Raw genomic sequence first — 20,033 nt, forward strand, 5'->3', positions numbered from 1 at the left:
GAGCTCTAAAATCCCTGCCTCTCTTAAACTGATGCAACCACAGCCTCCAAAAAGGAGGTAGGCTTGAATAAAAGTCTACATTTTAGCTAAGAGTTTCAGTTAGACTACTCGTTTTGAAGATCTACACCAATGGAATGTGTTTACTAACAGTAGAACCTGAGGCAGAATCCATATGCAATGTACTGCCACTGGAGTGTTGCCCTGTATATGTCACGGACGCCTGTATGGTTGAGGGTATAGGCTTTGAAGGTTCATTCTGGCAATACTTTAAAGGATTGGTTTGCACTTTCATTACCGTTCTTTATTTGGCATACAGCCACATCACATACTCTGATGAAACGGGCTATTGACCATCAAGGAGCCTTTTTAATGGGTCATGCATAGCTGAGGCCAGGGACAAAACAGATGGCATTGGTTGATATTTTTTACATCTATCAAACATTGGCTCTAGATTCTTGGCATCGACCACTGTGTGGGAGGCAATAGAGATCTTATCAGAATATTGGTTAACAGACAATATTTATACTGAATGTTGTGCCCTAACTGGCCCTAAATAGATGAGCTTGTTTATTGGGCCGACTCGTTGCACAGAGGCTTCTTTTTCTTTAACAGTGGGTTAGAGGCTTTCACTGCCTCATTTTCTAGTAGATTTAAGGCTTGTGCAAAGCTCGATTTAACCAAGTTCTAATTGTTTTGCTTTATTTTTGGATTTCGGCTCTACAATTTCCAATATTATGGGATAAGCCTCTCTTGTGCTCTTTCTTTTCAGCTTACGCCTTGAACGAGCATTAGATTGAGACTGGACTAGTGAGGTTTCATCCCTAGTTATCACAAATCATTGATTTGTTTTACTTTGGGCATCTTCTTCGTCTGCTACATTTGTCAATCTTCAAAATTCCGCCAACACTGATTTGGACAGTGGTGTATCGAAAATGGCAATGGATTTATTACCAATGAGAGCTCACCACTATTTCTTCATACTCAATGTGCCTATGTGTAGCGTCCTATGGCAATTTTGCAATGGCAGAGTCTTCGAATCGGTTCATGAAAGCTGCAATTACTGAGTGAAATTCCATCATATTGTTCCTGCAGTTCGGTCATTATATCTATATTTATTGCGGACAATAGACCTGTCAAAGCAGATTCACATGAGCCCATATTTTTGGATACTTCCAGTAATATTCCCAAATGGGCCTGCATATCTGTTTTTAAAAGTTCAAAGACATGTACCAATGATGTCAAGACAAAGTTCAGGTCTGGCAAAGTTGCACCCGGGCAGGTTTTGTAGGAGAGAGCATACAATTGACAGTATCGGTTTCAACATCAATAGGGGGATTTCTGAGAGCCCAGGTGCCTACTGTTACTTGAAGTCATTGTGCCATCATACCTCCTTGTTACAGGGGCTGATAAAGTGAGTCCCCCATAATCCTCAAGAGTATCCACGTCACCCAATCGATTCTGAGAGAAACATTTGCTTTCTTTTTTTTAAAAAAACGTCTTTTGCTGCTAAAGTGAATCCCAACCCATTCATCCAAAGATCTTGAAGTTGCTGCAAGCCACATGGCGAGGAAAAATCCACTGCTACGATAATGTATTGCATTGAAACACAAGAGTTCTGTGGTATCGATCCACTCTGTAAATTATATGATTTAGATGAGCTAGACTTCCAAATCGCCCACATGAATCTCAACAAAAGAGTGGAGAAAAAAAGAGAAACAAATCTCAGTGACGATGAGATATCAATCGCGCACATATTAAGTGCACCATTAGCCTTCCTCGAAGAAGAAATAGCAGTGCAGTAGTACACACGTGCAAGAAACGCCTGAGAGAGAGTTTATGAACAGGAAATAAAAAGGAGCTCATAGGCATCACTCCCTCATTAAGCAGGAGCTCCAGCGAAGAAAAAGGGGCAACTGATGTCACATCTATTTTTCATGATACGGTCAGGTAATGACCCTTTTATTTTAAATAGATCTTTCAAGAATGTCACAATGAGGGGACAAACATTTACATTGGAAGCTATTAGCCAGCCATAAAAAGTAATTCGCCAGCACAATTCCATAAATACACAGCTCACGATTCCTACTCGCCAAGAGTCAAATGTCAATAGCGAGCATATATTTTGCACTGTATAATAATGCTCCTTTATACACATTCACAACACAGATTTAAATGTCACATTGGGTTGCTTGTAGGCCATCATCTGGCTTAAGCAGTTAAAAGCAGTCTGTCTTACTTGATCAGGCCGCAAGCAGAAGCTAAATACCTCCAAACAATTGAGATCATATCATATGTGGGTATTTGTTTAATAAAAAGGTGCATTGGGAATTTTTTTCAAGCATAATGAGACATGTTTAAGTAATGTAAAGTGGTCTTATATAGCGCCCTTCTGCCAAGAAAGCTGGTGTTGCTGTGCATGGCTCAGAGGACAGGTTGTGTAAAAAGCGGGAAGGCAGATGTAGAAACCTTCGGTGTTGATCACTGCAGATTGAAGTACCAATTACATGTGTGCCAATATAAAAATCTGGTCCTGGTTGTTACGGACTGGGCAGGTTAGCCACATGGGCAGCCCTGGTGGTGTGCAGAAATGACAGCATGCTGTTGATATTGGATAGAGTCCAAGTCAGGCAAGTACACAAAAGTCAGTCTGAAGGAGTGCGAGAAGTGTAACCATGCAAGATTTTAGTCAAGAGGAGTTAGTTGTGGCATATTAGCAAAGTTGCAGAGGGTGTTGTCACGTCCTGGCTCTTTTTTAGGTTGCACTGAGAATTATATGTGGACCCATCTCACGCAGCAGGAGCCATGAATCATATTGGTTTCCCACAGACGGCAATGCAAAGAGTTTCACAAGTGCTTGTCGTAAAAGTAGTTTCTGGTTAAGAGTTTTAGTAGGTTGCTATTAACTTTCATTTCTTACGAAGTGAGAGGTTGAAAAGCCATGTCTTAAGTGGTTTCCTGAAAGTCAGGTTGTGACGTCCATGCAGAGATGTTTGGTTAGGGTGTCCACAGTTTTGTGGCCAGAACTGAAAAAGAGAATCCTCCTTGCCGTTTCTTGTTAAGGTAAGGGACAAATTCTAGTGCAGCATTGCTGTACCCAAGTATTCTGGGGCAGTGCAGTGTTAAAACTTATTTCTGAAGGAGGAAAGGCCCCAAGGCTCCACTCCATGGTATGAACAAGGGTGCAAGATGTCAAGTTACAAGCTACTTGCCAACAATAAAAAGTCACTTGCCACCTGAAGTCTATGCATAGACAGCACACTACTTTCTTACTTGCCAATAATAAATGATCACTATGCAATAGATAGTGGCGAGTGCAAATTATAAACGGTGGACGATGCACAAGGTTTTGAAATGAACCCTTTTATGATAGCCTTTTATGATAGCAATATGCAAGTTACTGCATCCCAGTAGTAGTCTTGCTGCTGAATTTTTAGCCCTTTGTAGATTACTCATTGGGTAATCAGGGAGTCTGAAACAGAAGCTGTTCCCATAGTCTAGTTTGGACAGTATTCAGGAAATGAGGGTTGGGTGAAGGTTAAGTGGCATAGTAAGCACAGCTAGTAAGCGCAGTTTAAAGAAAGAGCTTCGCACAATTGCTCTGATCTGCAGATAAAACGGGAGAGTAATGTCCATTGTGGTTAAATATTCCCTATTGTTGTAGAAGGGATTAGGCAAGAGGCAATCTCATCAGGCTACGAGAACTGGTAGCATTGCAAAGCATCAGTTCGGTTTTTGCTAAGTTTGATTTTTAGTCCGCTTGCTGTCATCAATGCATCCACCCGAGCACTTCTTTTTATGTCTGGAGCATTTGGTTATGCGTGGTTTGAAAATGTGTAGATTTAAGGGTAATCAGCATAGTTGTAGCAGGAGCTACCAGATCCACTGATTAGGTCTAACAAGGTATAAAATAAGCAGTGCAGCATAGCAATTTAATTATTAAAATTGACACTTGTGTAGCACAGCTATTTAAACTACTGTGTTCAATGAAAGCACCACTCACACTGCATTCCTTGCTTGCCCTCGGAGGATCCACTACCCTCTCTCTATTCACTGAAAGTTCAAAGGGGGCAATGGAGGGATAGCAGAGCAGTAATCATCTCCACCACTCAAAGTGACAAAGGCCTGTGTAGGACTGCCATACAAGAAATGGGTTTTCTTTTTCAAATAATGCAGAACAGAAGTAATTTGGGTGATACTTTTATTAAGCTATCTATATCATGTTTGTCAAAGACCAATATGTGCAACAATTTTTTTTAAAAAGGCATTACTGCAATTTGATTAATAAAAATGTAATTTGTTACATAATTATAGTATTGCTACTATAAAACTGTTTCCATGATTTATACTAAAGTTTAGGTTTGTGTATCTAAATCTCACTGTCAACTATATTTAATTTTGTTTGGGGAAGATGCATCATCGATACGTGAAAACTTTTGAAAAATGTACATATAATCACCCGGCCAAATGCTTTTGATGGCAAACCTAGTTCTGTTGTAGCGTTTGCATTTCAACGTTGGTGTTTCATCGCGAGTGCAGTAACTAGAAAAATTGCAGTAGAGAAGGGCACAGTGTCGATGACACTGGGTACAAGAATGTACAACATTAGGCGCGGTTAGCCACCTTGGAGAGTAAGACATTGGCATCCTGAATAAAGGCTACAACATTGCAACCGGAGAATCTTGGACCTCTGGGACATTTTTCTATGCCCAATTGCGAAATTAGCAAATTGGTGCATTCGGATGCTAATGACCAAGAGAAACGCCAGCAATTGATATTTGCAGAACTATAAGCTTCTTTGAACTGGTATTTTTGGAGCATTGAAGATTAGTGCCACAGTTCACACTACCCCGATAAATTTAATTTGGAGATTTGTTGGAAGACATCTTCCACTGGATCACGTTATTAGGGCGAGGCAACATCGTCGCCCAGCCCATATCCTGAAGTAAGTCGAAAAATGCAAGGCTAATTTAAGAAAGCCCTTTTGTAAAGACCAAAACATTTGTAGATTATGTGAATACGTGTGGTGCTATTGAACAGAAATACATACTGGCAGTTTATATGGGTGAGAATAAGTGATGTATGTGATTTTCAAGAAGGGTTCCATGTTAAGGGTAACCTATGTATTGTGAAGTGGACATTGAATGTGTGATAGTAAATATGCGTATGTATAGTTGAATACATTTGAAGATGTCAGTATGTAAATTAGTGTGTTTAATGAGCTGACAGTGTTGACAAATTTGTGTATTTTGGAAATAAATTAATTTTTTGTAGGATAATAGCTAAGTTAATAGTGTCTATCCAACCTCATTACCTAGGTCCATTGTGTTTATTACTAAACCTAGTTCTGTGACATGCTGGCTGCACACTGTGCAACTGGTGCTCAACCCACAAACTGATCACACATTGACATTCTAACAGCCTCTTGCTTTATACCAGCTACCTTGAAAGTGAGATAGGCAGCAAACTATAACATTGCACCTAGTTTGACCAGTTCTCTGCTACGCCATCCACACCGTTTAGTCTCTTGCTTTCTTTCCACTTGTAAGGAATACACAAAGCCAACTAGATGTTTGCGCAAAATAGTGATAAATGGTTCCATCCAGTCTATAAATCTACTCCAATACCATACACTGTAGTTAATCTTCGAAAGCGAGGTCTGGATTTTGATTGCATTAGATATTAGCACCTACAGAAAAGACCTGGCCAATCTGGAGGCCGGGAATGCAAGAAGAGTCTGCAAGTAGCCACCAACATTTCATGCTGAACCACTGCACCTGTGCACAGCCTTCACCCTGTCCTTGGGGGCGGTGCCCAATGACGAATTTCCACTGGAGTGCCACACAAACCCCCATCTGCTGACCTGTGCACCTCATGGCACACCTCCTAGTGTGAAAATAGTTGGACATGTTTATTTTCTTTAAGAAAAGCATGAATTGTGCACAGCCTAGTTCCCTTAAAAACAAAGTATCAGCACCCCAAATAGTGGCTGTGTGCCGACAGCAATAAATACTGCTTTCATGGGTGCACAGGGCTGGAATACTGCATGGATTAACTGGCTCTGGCTGTTAGCGGCCTTCCTCTCCCCCTGAAGTGGCATTTAATACCATATTGAAAACCGTTACTATCAATGACACGCAAGGGCCATCGTGCCCATCTGAAGTTGACAATTACCATGCCTGCCGCAACAACATACTATGTGGTCTCAAGCTACGACTTTCATTTAACATCTTGTTTTTTGATTAATGAAACTTCTGAACTTTCATTACACAGCAAATGATTGGTCAAGCATATGATAGACAGGACACAGCTCTGTGCAAAACCCACTGTACCCAGCTGTGCAGAGCATTGCACTGAATTTGTATACTATTTATTTCTGTCCATTCATGCAACTAATCATTACACTTTACGACACTCATCTCACTAATAAGTTACTTCATCAGTACACAAAAATGATGTGTTGCTCATTTTATGTCTTCAGTACAAACAACTTCTGGTGACAATCAAAATATTATTACAACATTGGTAATCAAATAGGTTTGTTTGCAAATCAGGAAAATTAGTAAACTCTGATAATCACTTTTTTAATACTAATTCATGCCTTGGGTGCGAGTGGACCCTTGAGCTACAAGGCAAGTAAGTGAGTGAGGCCGGAAAATGTAGGGGACAGATAGTTGTTTCTGATCTACCCATAATGAAGGAGGTAATCCAGTGTACAGCTGTTGAATACCAATATCTTCTCGTCTTTTTAGGAGGAGCCAATGCAGTATTGGTGTCAAAAAAAGTTGAGATTTCCAACAGGACGAGCGCACAGTTTTCATTTGCATTGTTTTTAACTGCATCCTCGATTAAGCACTGAGCAGATTTTATACTCCCAGAAGGTCTAACCCCATGCTGGGTCACATCTAGGAGGTGATTTGTTTCGATTAAAAATTCTACAGTTGACCATGTACGCATTTTTCAAGAATTTTCCTGATGAAAGGGCTGTTTGAGATAGGATGGCTGGCTGGGTAATATGGGTTAGCTGTGGGCTTTTTAAGCTAAGGTCTGATGTGCGCAGATTTCAACTGATCTGGGACTCGTCTGGTAATGGTCGTTGAAGAGGGATAGGAAGATCTGTATTTAAACTATGGAGAGTTCAGATTTGTAAAGATTAGGAGACATGGATCTTCAGGATATTCTGATGGGTTGCATGTAGGTTCACTGCAGACATAAGGCGTAAAAAGGCTAGATAGAAGGTAGTGTGAGGTGTTGGTGAAATCCAATAGGTGGAGTGTGGGTGGGCACATCCTTTGTTGAGACAATCCTCAGAGGTCTAAGATCTGGTTGAAGTGTGCAACAATCTGGACAAAGAGCTCTTGTATAGGGGTAGCTGTTGCGTTGCAGGCGGTCTGGTTTTTGAAATGTCTGATTATCTTATACATTTTCCACATTGCTGTGATGTGTCGAATCAATGCGTTTGGAATATCGTGCTTTCTTTGCTTGGAATACTTCAGCCCAGTAAAGGCACAACTGTTGATGGTAGGTGAATTTGCTAGTGTATTTTTCCACCAGATTTTCTCCAGGTTCCGATTCACCTTTAAGTAGTGCAGTCTGGGGTGAACCATATTTTTTTTTTTATAGGTTTCTCTGGCCCAATAAAGTCCAATGCGGAAATGAAGTTGGGGTTTTGCATACACAGTCTGGTTGTTGGCCCATCTGCAGGAACGGTAGATTTGGCTACTTCTAGTCTTTCCACAGTTTGCATCTCACGTGTACGTTAGATTTGAATCACACTATGTCCCATCACCTTGGATCCCATGAGGAAGTCTCTGCCTACTGACTATTGCCTAGTTTACAGGGGCAGTGTACAAACAGTTTTTAGGTTTCCGATGTCTAAAATCACCTTAAAGAGTTCAGCTACAGAAACTGCACAAACTACTAGTTTTTTTCAACGGATGCTAAGTTGTGTAGCCATCATAGCGCAAATCATTTTTTTACTAACTAGTGAAATAAATGTCCATTTTGACTAACTTTATGAACGTAATTTTAAAAAGTGAATATTCCAAAACGTCGCTCGAAAGTTGGGCCTACCTACTTGATGCCTCCAATCCAATCTTGAGACAGTTAACTTCAAGAGCATACAAAAGTGCTCACTTAGACTGCATTTATAAGATGGTTGCAAGGATCAGTTATCAAATTATACAAACCAATTAATGTGTTTCAGCAAATCTACTGCTACAGGTTAATCTCACTATTCAGACCACCCAATGCTAGGTCTATTTGCGCATATTGAGAAAGACACCCACATACATTTAAAAAAAATAAAAAAAGAATCATCTACCATTGTATGTTGGAATAGATTATAGTATATCAGGAATACTATTTATTTGAATTCTTACGACGCGCCACACAGCCGGAGCACTGACGGCACACAAAAATAAGACAAAACAGGCAGAATAAGGTAGGGGCTCAGCCTAGAGGAAGCTCTGGAGTCTACCTTTGAATTCACTTGAGGTTTTTATTTTCCTCAAGTCATGAAGAAGAGCATTCCAAATAGCAGGAGTTTGGGCATCAAAGCCCACTCATCCGAATGTACCAGCCAGTGTCTAGGCTGCGACAGTTTGGCTTAATCCTGGGAACGGGTGGGCAGATATGCCTTCAGAGGGTCATTGAGGTATTTTGGGGCCACCTGGGACAGGCACTTTTAGTCAGGGTCAGAACTGTATGTGTGTTTAGATGTTTTACAGACAGCCAATGCAGCTCCATCCTTGCTTGGTAATGTGTGTGTCTGGAAAGGCCAATGGTAGCTCTCGCCCAGAACCATTTTGGATGACTTGCAACACTGCAATGTTAGATTGGGAGGTACCAATCAGCAGACTGTTGCAGTAATCCAAATGAGAATTACAAGGGCAGAGGCTAAAATGGAGAGGTTCTTGAGAGAACAGATTAATATGATGAAGCAGTTAGATAATAAAGCCACATGATGCCTGAATCCGAGTGACATGCTGCCACATTGTTAGCTCAGCGTACAGGGTGATGCCCAAGGTTGTAACATGCTTTGCCACCAAGATGGTACTCCTTGCGAAGGTAAAACTCTTATAATCGGGGCCAAGTTTTTTTTAAGCTTAGGGCGAGAGTCAACAATAAGGAGCTCAGCCTTGTCAGCATTGGGAGCCAGTGAATTGGCGGTCATCCAGGCCTGGATGGCAGAATAGATGGTATTAATGGCCTGGGAATCGTTTATGTGTGAACCCGACAGTTTCATGAAAACCTGAGTGCCGTCTGCATAGTTGGTATGAAGGACACCCAGGCCATACAGGAGTCTCAGGAGCGGAAATGTTGAATAAAGTGAGTGGGATGCACGATCGCTGTGGGACCCAGCAGGTGATAAACCAGGGAGGATCTAGCCTCAGGCCAAACTGGCGTTGCAAGGGAACAAAAAAAAAATTAATAAAAGAAGAGGCAACCCATTGTGCTGCCAACCCAGAGCCCAGAGCAGCCAATCAACAACTCCAACCTGCCCACCAACAACGCATGGTTGACCAGGTCGAAGGTGGCGGACAGTTTGAGTACCATCAGCAAGACAGGCTGACCATGATCCACGATGCTGGAGAGACTACTTCAGGTCCAACATGGCGGTCTCAATCTGTCAATAAGCCATATTTGTATGGTATAATTCTATAGTTGGTTTCTTTTTCCGATAGGTTCACAATACTTAGTGCAGTGTGGGGGTATGCATTTGTTCTCCTTATTACAAGACTGTTTGGGAGTTGCAGTCTCTCCCCCACCAGTTGCAGACAGTACCTCCCAATAGACAATTTATTTATCATTAATAACAGTACAAACGAGAGGTGGGGCTGGGGCTGCAAACCTCACACTGTCGCCACGTATTTTCCACCAGCAATAGAACATGATAGCTAGTTATGAAGAAACGTGGGACAGGGATATACTATGAACCAGTCACTGGCACAGAATATCCTGCCAGGCTATTCCACCCGACGCAATAAAAGCATTGTATTGGTAAACTAGATGCACACACAAAGCTGGCTACTGAGGATACAGGGTAATGTAGAGTTACCTCCACGAGTATGGTCATCGAAACACAATAGTAACTGGACTGTCACCTGCTGAGAATCGATGTCTGAAATACGTTCACTCATCTTGCTAAACAAGGTCAACTATAGGGCACGGGGCAATCGGATAATAGTGGGGAGAGGGAGTTTCATTGTACCCCATAATTTTTTGATAGAAAAGCACATAGTAGTTGATTGACATTATGTCCTGCTTAAACAGCTCACTTACTTAGCAATAGCAAATTGTGCTACAGGTAATAAATAATAAGGGAAGAAGTATTTCACAATGTCCACACAGTTTCTGCATCAAGTACCTGGATATGGCCATATCTGTTTAAACCACAGCACGTGTTCCGTTTCTTCAGTTCACATATATACTAAACTATTGCATGCAAACAGAGGTGACCTATGGCCATATGCATTAGAGAAAAATAATTTCTGCAATGGACAATACATTTCACATCACCTCCACCATCTTCAAAAATCTGTTTTTTGTAGGTTACTATTTCATTGTATAAAAGCCATTTCCCACTACTGTGCCTCCCAAATACAAAAATAGGTAGCAAAAGTGTAAAACGTACAAAGATAACATCTTGTCAGGAATTATATGACTACACTACAAAATGATAAAAATGAAAACCAACAAAGTGATACTGACGACCCAATTAAACTAGTGAAAATGATAAGTGAAAAAAGGTTGAACACACCGAGCAGCCTTCTTTTAGGGACAATCACCCATGGTCAACAGTAAAACAGTTTCCCAGTAACAAAACGACAGCAAGCAACTGATCAATGGGCCTCCAAAACCATGTTTAAATATAGCATATATTCTATTTTAGCATATAATAGAACCCGTGAGCATAAAACGTCCCAAGTTCGCAGTCTTCTGATTAAAAAAATTAAGTTGTTAAACAGAAAGACAATAGCGCTAGGATCCATGTGCATTATAGTTTGAATCGTGTACTACATACACCCTCCTGATAAACCTAATCAATTAGACAGAAGCTTTCAGGAGTCTCGCTAACAGTTAAAACCCAAATGTTTTCCCTCGATCAGTCTGCTAAACCAACGGCTTAGGGAACGACCTGTCTGTTGCCGAAGAGTACAGTGCAACGAAAAAAAGAAAGCAGGCCACACGAGAAGGGAGTGTTTTGCGAGGACCCTGGTATTTATGGCATCATCTTGCAGCGTGCACATAAGTGAAATGCCAAGGAAATCCGGCCTAGACCGATTGGTAAAGACAGTGAACTTTTGATGTATCCGAGGAGGAAAACATTGCAGATGGACTACAAGGAAGGAAAACGTAGAAACAGTTTTGATCAGCTGTGGAAGCAGAATAAACAGCTGGCTACAGACAGGAGGATGGGAAGGCGTGACTGGACAAGACATATGGAAGATGGATGGATTATCAAGAGCTGAACAGGCTCAATGCAGGCGACACGAGAAAAGCAGACCAGTGGGAGGGGAAAAGGAATAGGAAAGTTGACAGGTGAGACTTCGGGCCTAAAAGTTGGACAAAATCTAAGACAGGGTAAGCTCAATAAAAATGGTACCTATAAATACCGTTAAAAGCAAAAAGTATCTAATAAGTCAAGTGAAACAAGAAAAAGCTAAGTGATGGATTGTGTTGGAATGGCAAATCTGCAATAAGCACATTCTCTTAATGACATCTCATTGGCCAGGGAGATGGCATTAAGGGTAAACCTGGCTGACTTTGAAGGAGAAACAATTGGAAATGGGTAGGTGTAAATGTTTAAGTTAGTTCAGCTTGGTGGGCACTGAAAAATGCATGATTGCGGGGCACTCAGGCTGATGTGGGAAGGTGACGAAGACTCTAGTTGTTGGAAGGGAGGAAAAAGAAAAAGGATAGAGAACAGCTATGGACAACATGGCGACAACGTTGTTTGTGTAAAAGGGAATTAAGGGGTGGTGGCTAAAGTTGTTCTTGAAGAGGATTGAAACGAATGTGATGGTTAAGAGAACATAGCTAACACGAAGCAGTGGCTACTGCATGCAGGTTGAACGGCAAGGGTTTCCAAGTGCAGCTGTTGACATTGGCTCTGTGTGGGTGATGAGAAATGAGGATGGGTTAATATGGGATACTGGCTTAGCAGGTTTGACAGGGAAATAAGAGTATTTTAACTGTAAACGGGGGTGGTGGATAATAAGAGGTACTTTAAAAGAGGGTTCGACACCTGACGCGAGACCATGTGTGATTAAAAAGTGAGTGTGCTGCGTGATTGACTGGAGAAGATTGTTTATGGAATTGCACATGTAGGTTTGGTGGGTGCTTGTGCGATTTGTGACAGGAACGGGAGAGGTTTTGGAGTGAGATGCTGCTGGCGGGGCCAGCAGACTGGAATGACGGAGGGGAAGGGCATGAGGGGGAGGCCGCCCGGGGGGGAAGGGCATGAGGGGAGGCCGCCCGGGGGGAGGGAGTCGCCTCTCCCAGCGGAGGCGGGGCCCGCGTTATCTGCTGTTGCTGAGCTTGAGACTTACCGCGCGGTCCGCGGCAGCAGCCGCAGCCTCCTCCTCTGGCGATGGCGACCCGATCTTGCTGCAGGTAGCTGCCAGCAGAGCGAGCGGTGACGGCTGAGTGTCCTACCCACAGTGGGCGGGTTCAAAAAGAGAAAGTGGGTGGCCGTTAGTGCGGAGATCACACAGGAAGTACAGCTTGTCTCTCACACAACATCAAAATGTACAAACGGGTGACCCCTGCACGTATCACAAGGCATGCGGGGCCGGGAGCACACTGGGGCCGGGGGAGACGCGGGGTATGCGCCGCTCTCACCTGCGCGCCACCGCTACCGTGCTGCAGGTACTCCGAGCCGCCACCTCCGCCACTCTCCACTTCCAGCGCCGCCATTTCCTCGCGCTTTACGGGCTTCTCTGGAGCTGCGGGAGACAGGAGGAGAGATGAGAGGTCGCCGTGCAGGCCTTGCACCCCCTCCCCCGCGGGCCCGGGATGTGCTCTACGTACCGGTCATGGCGCGCACGGTGCGGCGAGCTCAGCGCCGGGCCATGGCTGCCGCGGGAGAGGCTTAGCGCTGGGCCATGGTGCGGAGCACGGGCTGCGGAACCGGCAGACCCGGCCGGGTTTTTTTCCCCTTATTTTTTTGATTGACGGTGCGGGAAAACACAAAAGGTGGGGCTTGCAGCCAACCGAGGGGGGAAAGCAAACGTCACGAGCCGGAAATCCCGCCCCTCTTCTCTGCCGGCATTGGCCCGGTGTGGTGGGGGTTGCGTTCTGACTGGTTGGGCGACTTGTCTGTTCCGGGGTCAGAGATGCTGGGACTTCCGGTTGGCACCCGTGTCTGTCTGGCTGTGTCTGGGGACAATGACTGCCGGTGACACCCGCTGGGAGTGTACGGGTTTCCTGTGCTCTTGGGCCACTTTTCTATTCCAACGCCTGGAGAGGCGAAGCACTCTATACCCTGTCGTCCAACCATTTTTAGCGGCTGTACCCGGAAACCCGCTCCGCACAATAAATGGACACCCGGTTCTAGCGCCGCCTCCTGTCAACGCGAGCTTTTGACAGCTGCGCGGGAGCGGAGCTCCCCAGAGAGTAGTAACGGGTCTGTGCTTTTCTTGTTTGTACACGTGCACTAACTAGTAAAATGAAATGCGGTACTATATACGACTGCACCGCAGTTATGTTAACATCCGTATCTTGTTGACTTGGGAGAGTCGTGGTGTGCGCTGACAGCTTACAACCCAAGCACCCACTGGAGGAGAGCAACTACCCACCCTCCCTACGGAATGTAAAGATGACATTCTATTGTTTCCCACTGATTGATGCGGGAGCGAATGTTTTTCGCAAGTTTCGAGTTTTGTTCGAGCCTATAGTTCAGATGTACCTGTTCATATTATGTTCAACTTCATTGAACATTGGCAACATACTTGTTTTCAATGTATACGATTTAAAACCTAAGCAATCCCGCATTGACGTGTCTGTATAGAACATTTTTTGGTAATAAATGTACGACACATACATGTACCCTTTATACAATTATGAAATTAAATCTTAGATGCAATACCTTGGGTAAACCTAAATATTCTTTTAATCACCCCAGCGCATAAATTTATTATGTTTTTTTTTCTTTCTCAAGAACTTACTAAATCATTCATTTTTATCTAGGACGTAAGTCAGGATGACAATGTGCACACTTCATTATTTAAAATGCTTGGTGGCATGCATTTTATGTTTTTGCCTTATATATTTATTTAGGGAAATGCAATCATTTACGACATAGTGGACATGGCCAGTAATTAAGCATATCTTCTGAATACCCCCCCCCCCCAACACTGCACCACCTCACTCCTCTTCTGTCAGCGAGTATTAATTATTGTATTATGGTGTGAAAACCCAACCTTTCACACAAATGCAAAATTCCAATAACTAATTACTAAACAAAACAATAATTCATATAGTAATACTAAACATCAGAGTTCATACGTATTAGCCAACATTAATAAAAACCCGAAAGCTCAATTAATGACACTTGATTTCCTTCCAAGATCCTATCCTAGCATTCATCGTTGTTAAAATAATTACATTATATATAAAGCTAGAAAAATATTGAAATCTTAGCTGTTGGAGTTATGAATATTCAACAAAAAGATGTTTCAATTGCCTAAAAAAACCGTTTTGCTCTCTCAATTTGTGTTCTAGCCCCTATTATTTCATGACTGGAGAACATTTTCAGCTGAAACAAGTGACGCAAAGTAGAACTTGGACATTTTACGAGATAATTTGGTAAATAGTCAAAACTTTTTCTGAACATGGTACTTATTTAAAAAGCTTATTTTTCGTACTCTCGTCTTTTGTTATACACCAGTCCAATGGCAATAGTTTCTTTTTCTCGTCTGCGCTTTTAGCCAGTCGTGAGAAGGCCCCATTGTGCACGTTTTTGTTTTTTGAGCCATTAGGTACGAGCACAGTACATGTGTTTGGGGAAAGGACTATGGCAGGCAAATAGGCCCTGAGTAAGCTCCCGATAGGAGCACTGACTAGACATATACTCTTTGCCTACTTGTACACCACTGCAGTGTCCTAGCAACCTTGTTCAGGGTCAGATGTAGCCTTTGTACACTGACTAGTGTCACAACCTTAGACTATCACATTCTCTGATACATCCGGGGACTAACTGTTCAGCAAGTCCATCTCCCGCCCCCAAGGAGTAGATCCAGAGATGCAACAAACTAGAGAAGGGGAACAAAACATAATTCTAAGTAATTCAGATGAATAAGTATACGTAGTATCATTTCATGCAGTTAGTAATCATTTTATATGTAGTCCATACAAATTAATATTTACGTGGAAGGCGCTGACTGGCCTGCGGAAATCCTTTTCCCTAAATAGAAAGTGTGTTCAAGTCTGATATCCAATGCTGGTTTTCGAATGTTTCAAGCGCCAATTAAGGTTTTGTTCTACCATTTCCTAGTGCTGATTGAGTATAAGTCACCACATAGAAAGCAGACTATTGCTTCTGTAGTGGTGGGCGTCCCAGTGCTAGGGGTGCCCTCGCTCCTTTCTGCAGATGTTGATAAAACATCTGTCAGGGATTTCCATTTTTACTTTTGGGGCAATTTCTTGGCTGGAGGGGGTGCCTGTGCTCTTGCCTTCCTTGTGTTTACTTTGATCAATTACCTTGTCATCTGGTTTATGTGTATTTGCCTGATCCTTCTTCTGGGCTCAACTGCTCACATACCTGTCAGCAGCCTTCCCAAGCACCCTTAGGTCTGTGCTACTCTTGTCCACTAGATGCTGGTCACATGCATTCAGATTGAGTATGCCCTTAAATGTTTCAACTTTGTTACCTGTAACCCGTCCATCCAGATATTTCAAAGATTGATTTGCAAACACCTCAAGTTTGTCCTTCATTTTTGGTGAGTTCTCTAGAGCTCCTGGGGTACTGTTCAGGGGGTCTTGCAGAACTTCCTGAAGACTTCAGCCTTCATTTTCTTATAAAAGGCTTCTGCTCAGGAGCAGAATCATTTATTAAGACCTTCTCCTCCCTTTCTTCCCTGTGCTGCTCTATCTCCATCATGCGCAGGAGCAGAATGCCCTGCTGTTTCCTCTCTTCTGGCTCCACAGCATCCCGTAGATTTTGCTCTTCTAGAGCAGTGGCAGCCCTCCCATTTCTGTCTGTCCAGAGCAGCAGCGCCCTCTGCTTCCATATCTTTAAGGCCCACTTCTTTTCCTTGAGGAATGGTTCCCTATCGGATAAATCTGCTCCAGGTTGGCTAAACCAGGACTTAACGGAAACCCATTGTTGGGAATCTGTCTTCATGGTCCTTGTGGCAAAGATGGTGACAAACATCCTTACTTTTCACTAACCCACTCAAGATGGCAGAGAATGTGTCTTCATTTGCTTTACAAACCCAGTGTTCTAGTCTTTCCACATGGTGGGAGCACTGAGCACTTCTCGCTTAGACACGCTGACTGAATGCTCATAAGCAGTGCTAAAGGTTGGAAGTGTGCGTTGCTTCGTTTTTCTTTTGTGAGCACTAACGCTAGTTTTTCGTTTGCATGCCAGCTGCTTCTAGCCATTCGCCTCATCTCTCCTCCCCGGGGGCTCTCTGGCTCTCATCCCCTTCCTCCTCTGCCCTTCTGGGGCTCTCTTGGCTACCTCCCTGCCTTGCCTTCTCTGCTCTCTGGTGGGTCACTTACTCCCAGCTGCCTTTCATTTTCGTCCGCATTTGTCTATTCCTATGGCCAACAGACTCTCTCTGCAGCTCCTCTCTCTCACATCTCCACTATTCGGAAGTCGTTCTCTCTCCTGCTTGCTCCTGAGATTTTCCCTCGTGGCTTGGCTGCTTGGACACCCTTCTCCACCCGCGGGCTTCCCGCTGCATTGCCCTGCAGGCTTTTGCATTTTGCAAGCGAACCTGACCTGCAATAACTCGGACTCTGAGCACTACGGAGATCTACCTTCCTATACTACAGTCTGACTTAGACTGGAAGAAGGAAAACCTGCACAGGGTTTTTCACTTTCGAGGAGTTTTTACCCTTTTGACTGGGCTTGGCCCACAGAGTTTCTCAAGAGTTCTTATTTCCATACCAGGACTCTGTAGAGGCTTCTGGGCTTTGCACCATTTTCTTATAACACCATTCAAGATTTTAAAGAAGAACAGGAAAGTCCTTTGAAAACATACTACTACAAGATTGTGTTGACTTTGACTTTCGGGTTGTCCATAACAAACACCCATGACCGTACAGAAGTTGGGACCTCTGGGAGACCAGGCTACCTGCTTTCTGGGAGAAATCGTGGGAGGCATCATCGCTGTCCCCATCTACGCTCCCCAGCGAAAAGGGATCTTAAGCTAGAGACTCTTAAGAAGTTCTGTCTTCTTCACCTTACTGCCACAAAGGAGGTCCCTGGTTTGACAAAGCTTCTGCAGTTCATCTACTGACAAAGTGGCTGCAGAGCTCATCGCAAGTTCCGTTGTGCACTTAAAAAATATGCCTGGGCAGTGAAACTGACGTTAAATGTACCCTATTATTTGTTCAAAATCCTATCGCCGGGTGCATTGGGTACAATGTACTATGTAAGCATACATTACCCTTGTTGTGGCAAAAATGGTGCCCGATGCAGGGGTCGAAATTAAGATTGGATGAGCAGGGACTGAAAGCAGCTCCTGGGTATCCAGCGTGAACCAGTGTCCAGGAGCTACCACAGGGTTGGGGGGAGGGGCAGCTAGTGCATAGTGTTCCGCAAATTGAACTTCCACATGAGATGCAAACATTTTATTTTGACCATTATTTACAACCCCCTATGCTTTATATGTTGTATAAATGTGTCCTAATGTTTATTTATAGATTGTATAATAATAATATATAAATAGCTCCCCTCCATTTCAAACCCTGCCGGTGCCAATGCAATGTAAAAGGCCAATCGGTTCCTACTTAAACCATGGTTCGAAATTGCTGGGAGCAATTCAGCTCCAGCTTTAAGTCTACGAGAGCCTGATCTGCTTGCCACCAACAGCTACCAGGAGCTACTTTTGGCTCAGTGGTCCAATTGGTGCCTTACAACCCTGCATTTGTGACATTGACTTTGAGTATTGGAGAATGCTGATGAAGACAAATTGGGGCAGATCTAGTACACATTTAAACATAATGGATCATACATAATGGGCAATAGTTTTGCATATTGAACGTGTAAATTTGATTTGTGAGGCGGTGGTTACTCGATCCTTGTTTCCCAGTGGTTGCTCCTGCTTTCTTGTCTATGCCGACTCCCAGGAGCTGGTTTTAGCTCTGACTCGTCGAATCCTAATTTTGAGCCCTGTACACATGTGGTGGGAATGTGATACTGTCCAGCTGTTTTAGAGCGAAGTGTCAAGTAAACTCGCAGAATTCACTGGGCAGCAGACTCTAGCGTCAGTGAAACTAGGGTTGCTGGGCCTGATCATTTGTCGAGAGGGGAAATGGAGTAAAATGTTCTATACGGTTCTCTTTTTGGGGTTCATTCTGGCCAAACGTAGAACCGTAATTGCAGGTAATATGCCTAGTCTGCTCCTGGGCTGCTAGTTGAAGGATTTACAAAAGTTTACCAAAGTTGAGATATCTATTATGGACCGAATGAATAGGAATGACTCTGTAACAGACTATTCCAGCATCTGGCATGATGTGTGCGACTTGTTCCAGGTGCACCTGATGCCGCCCTGAGGCCTCGGTAGAGTGGTCAAATGTAGGATATCAAACTGCCTGAATCACTTTGCATGTAATTTGACTTTTATGGGATGTTTGGGGGCCACTTGAGTTGGTGTTCATTGGCTGGCTGTATCGTATTCCAGCACAGGATCGCTGAAAGGGTAGTGGAAGGAGTACAGGAGTGGAATGAGTACATGCATTGGGCAGCGGGGTGTACAGAGGAGGATCAGCGTCTTATATTTATATAGATATTATTCTTGCACGACTATATGTGTCACCTAATTGGATTGTGACTTAATATAAAATCTTGCGATTGGAGGTATCTGGTCTACTTAAGATTTGGAAAAATCAATAAAAAGAAGTTTGTAATAACCGTATCTCGCACAACAACCTTGATGCCCTTTTCATCACCGAAAGGTGTTTTAACCCCATCCTGCCCACCATGTTTTCAATTTCCTTTTACCCCATGCAGCTGCATTCAACATGCTGACTGGCCAGGAAGGGGCAGGAGGCGGAGTGGCAATTATCCATGGGAGTGATTGGCCATGCCCCACTGTTAAGATGGATTTCTGAACTCTAACCTGGTGGGGTGAGGTTCAGAAGGCCAGCCTAGTTTCTTGGAACAGGGTAATCTTCTGGACAAGCCAGACCAATCAAGGTAGCATAGGCGGCAGTCAAGACTAGGTCTCGGGAGGGGTGAGGGTGACTGAAAGACCTCAATGAGCACACAGAGTAAAGGACACTTACAAATCACTCCCAGTCAGGTGTATATATATATTAAAAATACAAATACATTTATTAAAGGCCTTTGAGTTTCAACACAACAGTTATTAACAGTAACACTTTTGAACCAACACAATCCTTGTAAACTACACATATACAAGACCGAGTGGCATAAAGGGTTAATGCACAAAATGGGTCCACAACCTAGAAAAGGGAAGGAAGCAGGTGGTGCAAAGAGTCTTTAGGCAATTCTGCAGTAGTCACAAACCTAACTGAAAGGCAGTCCATTCCCTAAGAAGAAGGGAGCCTATTGCTCAAATGTACTTGCAATGCTGGCGTACGCGGTAGTGCAGATGGGTGAAAACGGGGTCTCTTGAAGGGTCTGTAGCAGCTCAGGAAGGTGGGTGAGGTGATGCCGAATAGGTTCCCACTATTCGTGGAGGGTCTTCCCGAAAGGGCAGACCAGGTTCCAGGAGTTGGGAATAGTTTGATCGCTCAGGCTATCTGTGGAAAGGAGAGGGGCCACTCGTGCGTAAAAATGGATGGATGCACTAGGGGCCAGAGGTAAGGGTTGCAATTACTCACCGACCCCTGGCGCA

At 43.5% G+C, this 20,033-nt stretch overlaps 1 protein-coding gene and 1 long non-coding RNA gene across 4 annotated transcripts in view; one reads left to right on the top strand and one right to left on the bottom strand.

Moving 5' to 3' along the window:
- Positions 1–13,227, bottom strand: part of SP3 (Sp3 transcription factor) — a 191,711-nt gene extending 178,484 nt beyond the window's left edge. Inside the window, exons 1-3 of one of the 2 annotated variants that reach the window (XM_069616235.1) lie at positions 13,033–13,211; positions 12,844–12,947; positions 12,552–12,653 (exon numbers count right to left, since the gene is read on the bottom strand). In XM_069616235.1, coding sequence (XP_069472336.1) covers positions 12,552–12,653; positions 12,844–12,947; positions 13,033–13,039 — 213 coding nt within the window. In that variant the 5' untranslated portion in view covers positions 13,040–13,211. Of the gene's footprint in view, positions 1–12,551; positions 12,654–12,843; positions 12,948–13,032 lie in introns of both variants that reach the window. The other variant, XM_069616236.1, reaches the window with a different exon arrangement.
- A 166-nt stretch (positions 13,228–13,393) lies between these two features.
- The window catches only part of LOC138488876 (uncharacterized), a 43,435-nt gene continuing 36,795 nt past the window's right edge, over positions 13,394–20,033 (top strand). For both annotated transcript variants that reach the window (XR_011274727.1, XR_011274726.1), the window contains exon 1: positions 13,394–13,627. This is a non-coding gene — a long non-coding RNA (uncharacterized lncRNA). The remainder of the gene's footprint in view (positions 13,628–20,033) is intronic.

This window comes from Ambystoma mexicanum, chromosome 9 (assembly GCF_040938575.1).
Source record: "Ambystoma mexicanum isolate Mex_15411 chromosome 9, UKY_AmexF1_1, whole genome shotgun sequence".
Taxonomy (NCBI): domain Eukaryota; kingdom Metazoa; phylum Chordata; class Amphibia; order Caudata; family Ambystomatidae; genus Ambystoma; species Ambystoma mexicanum.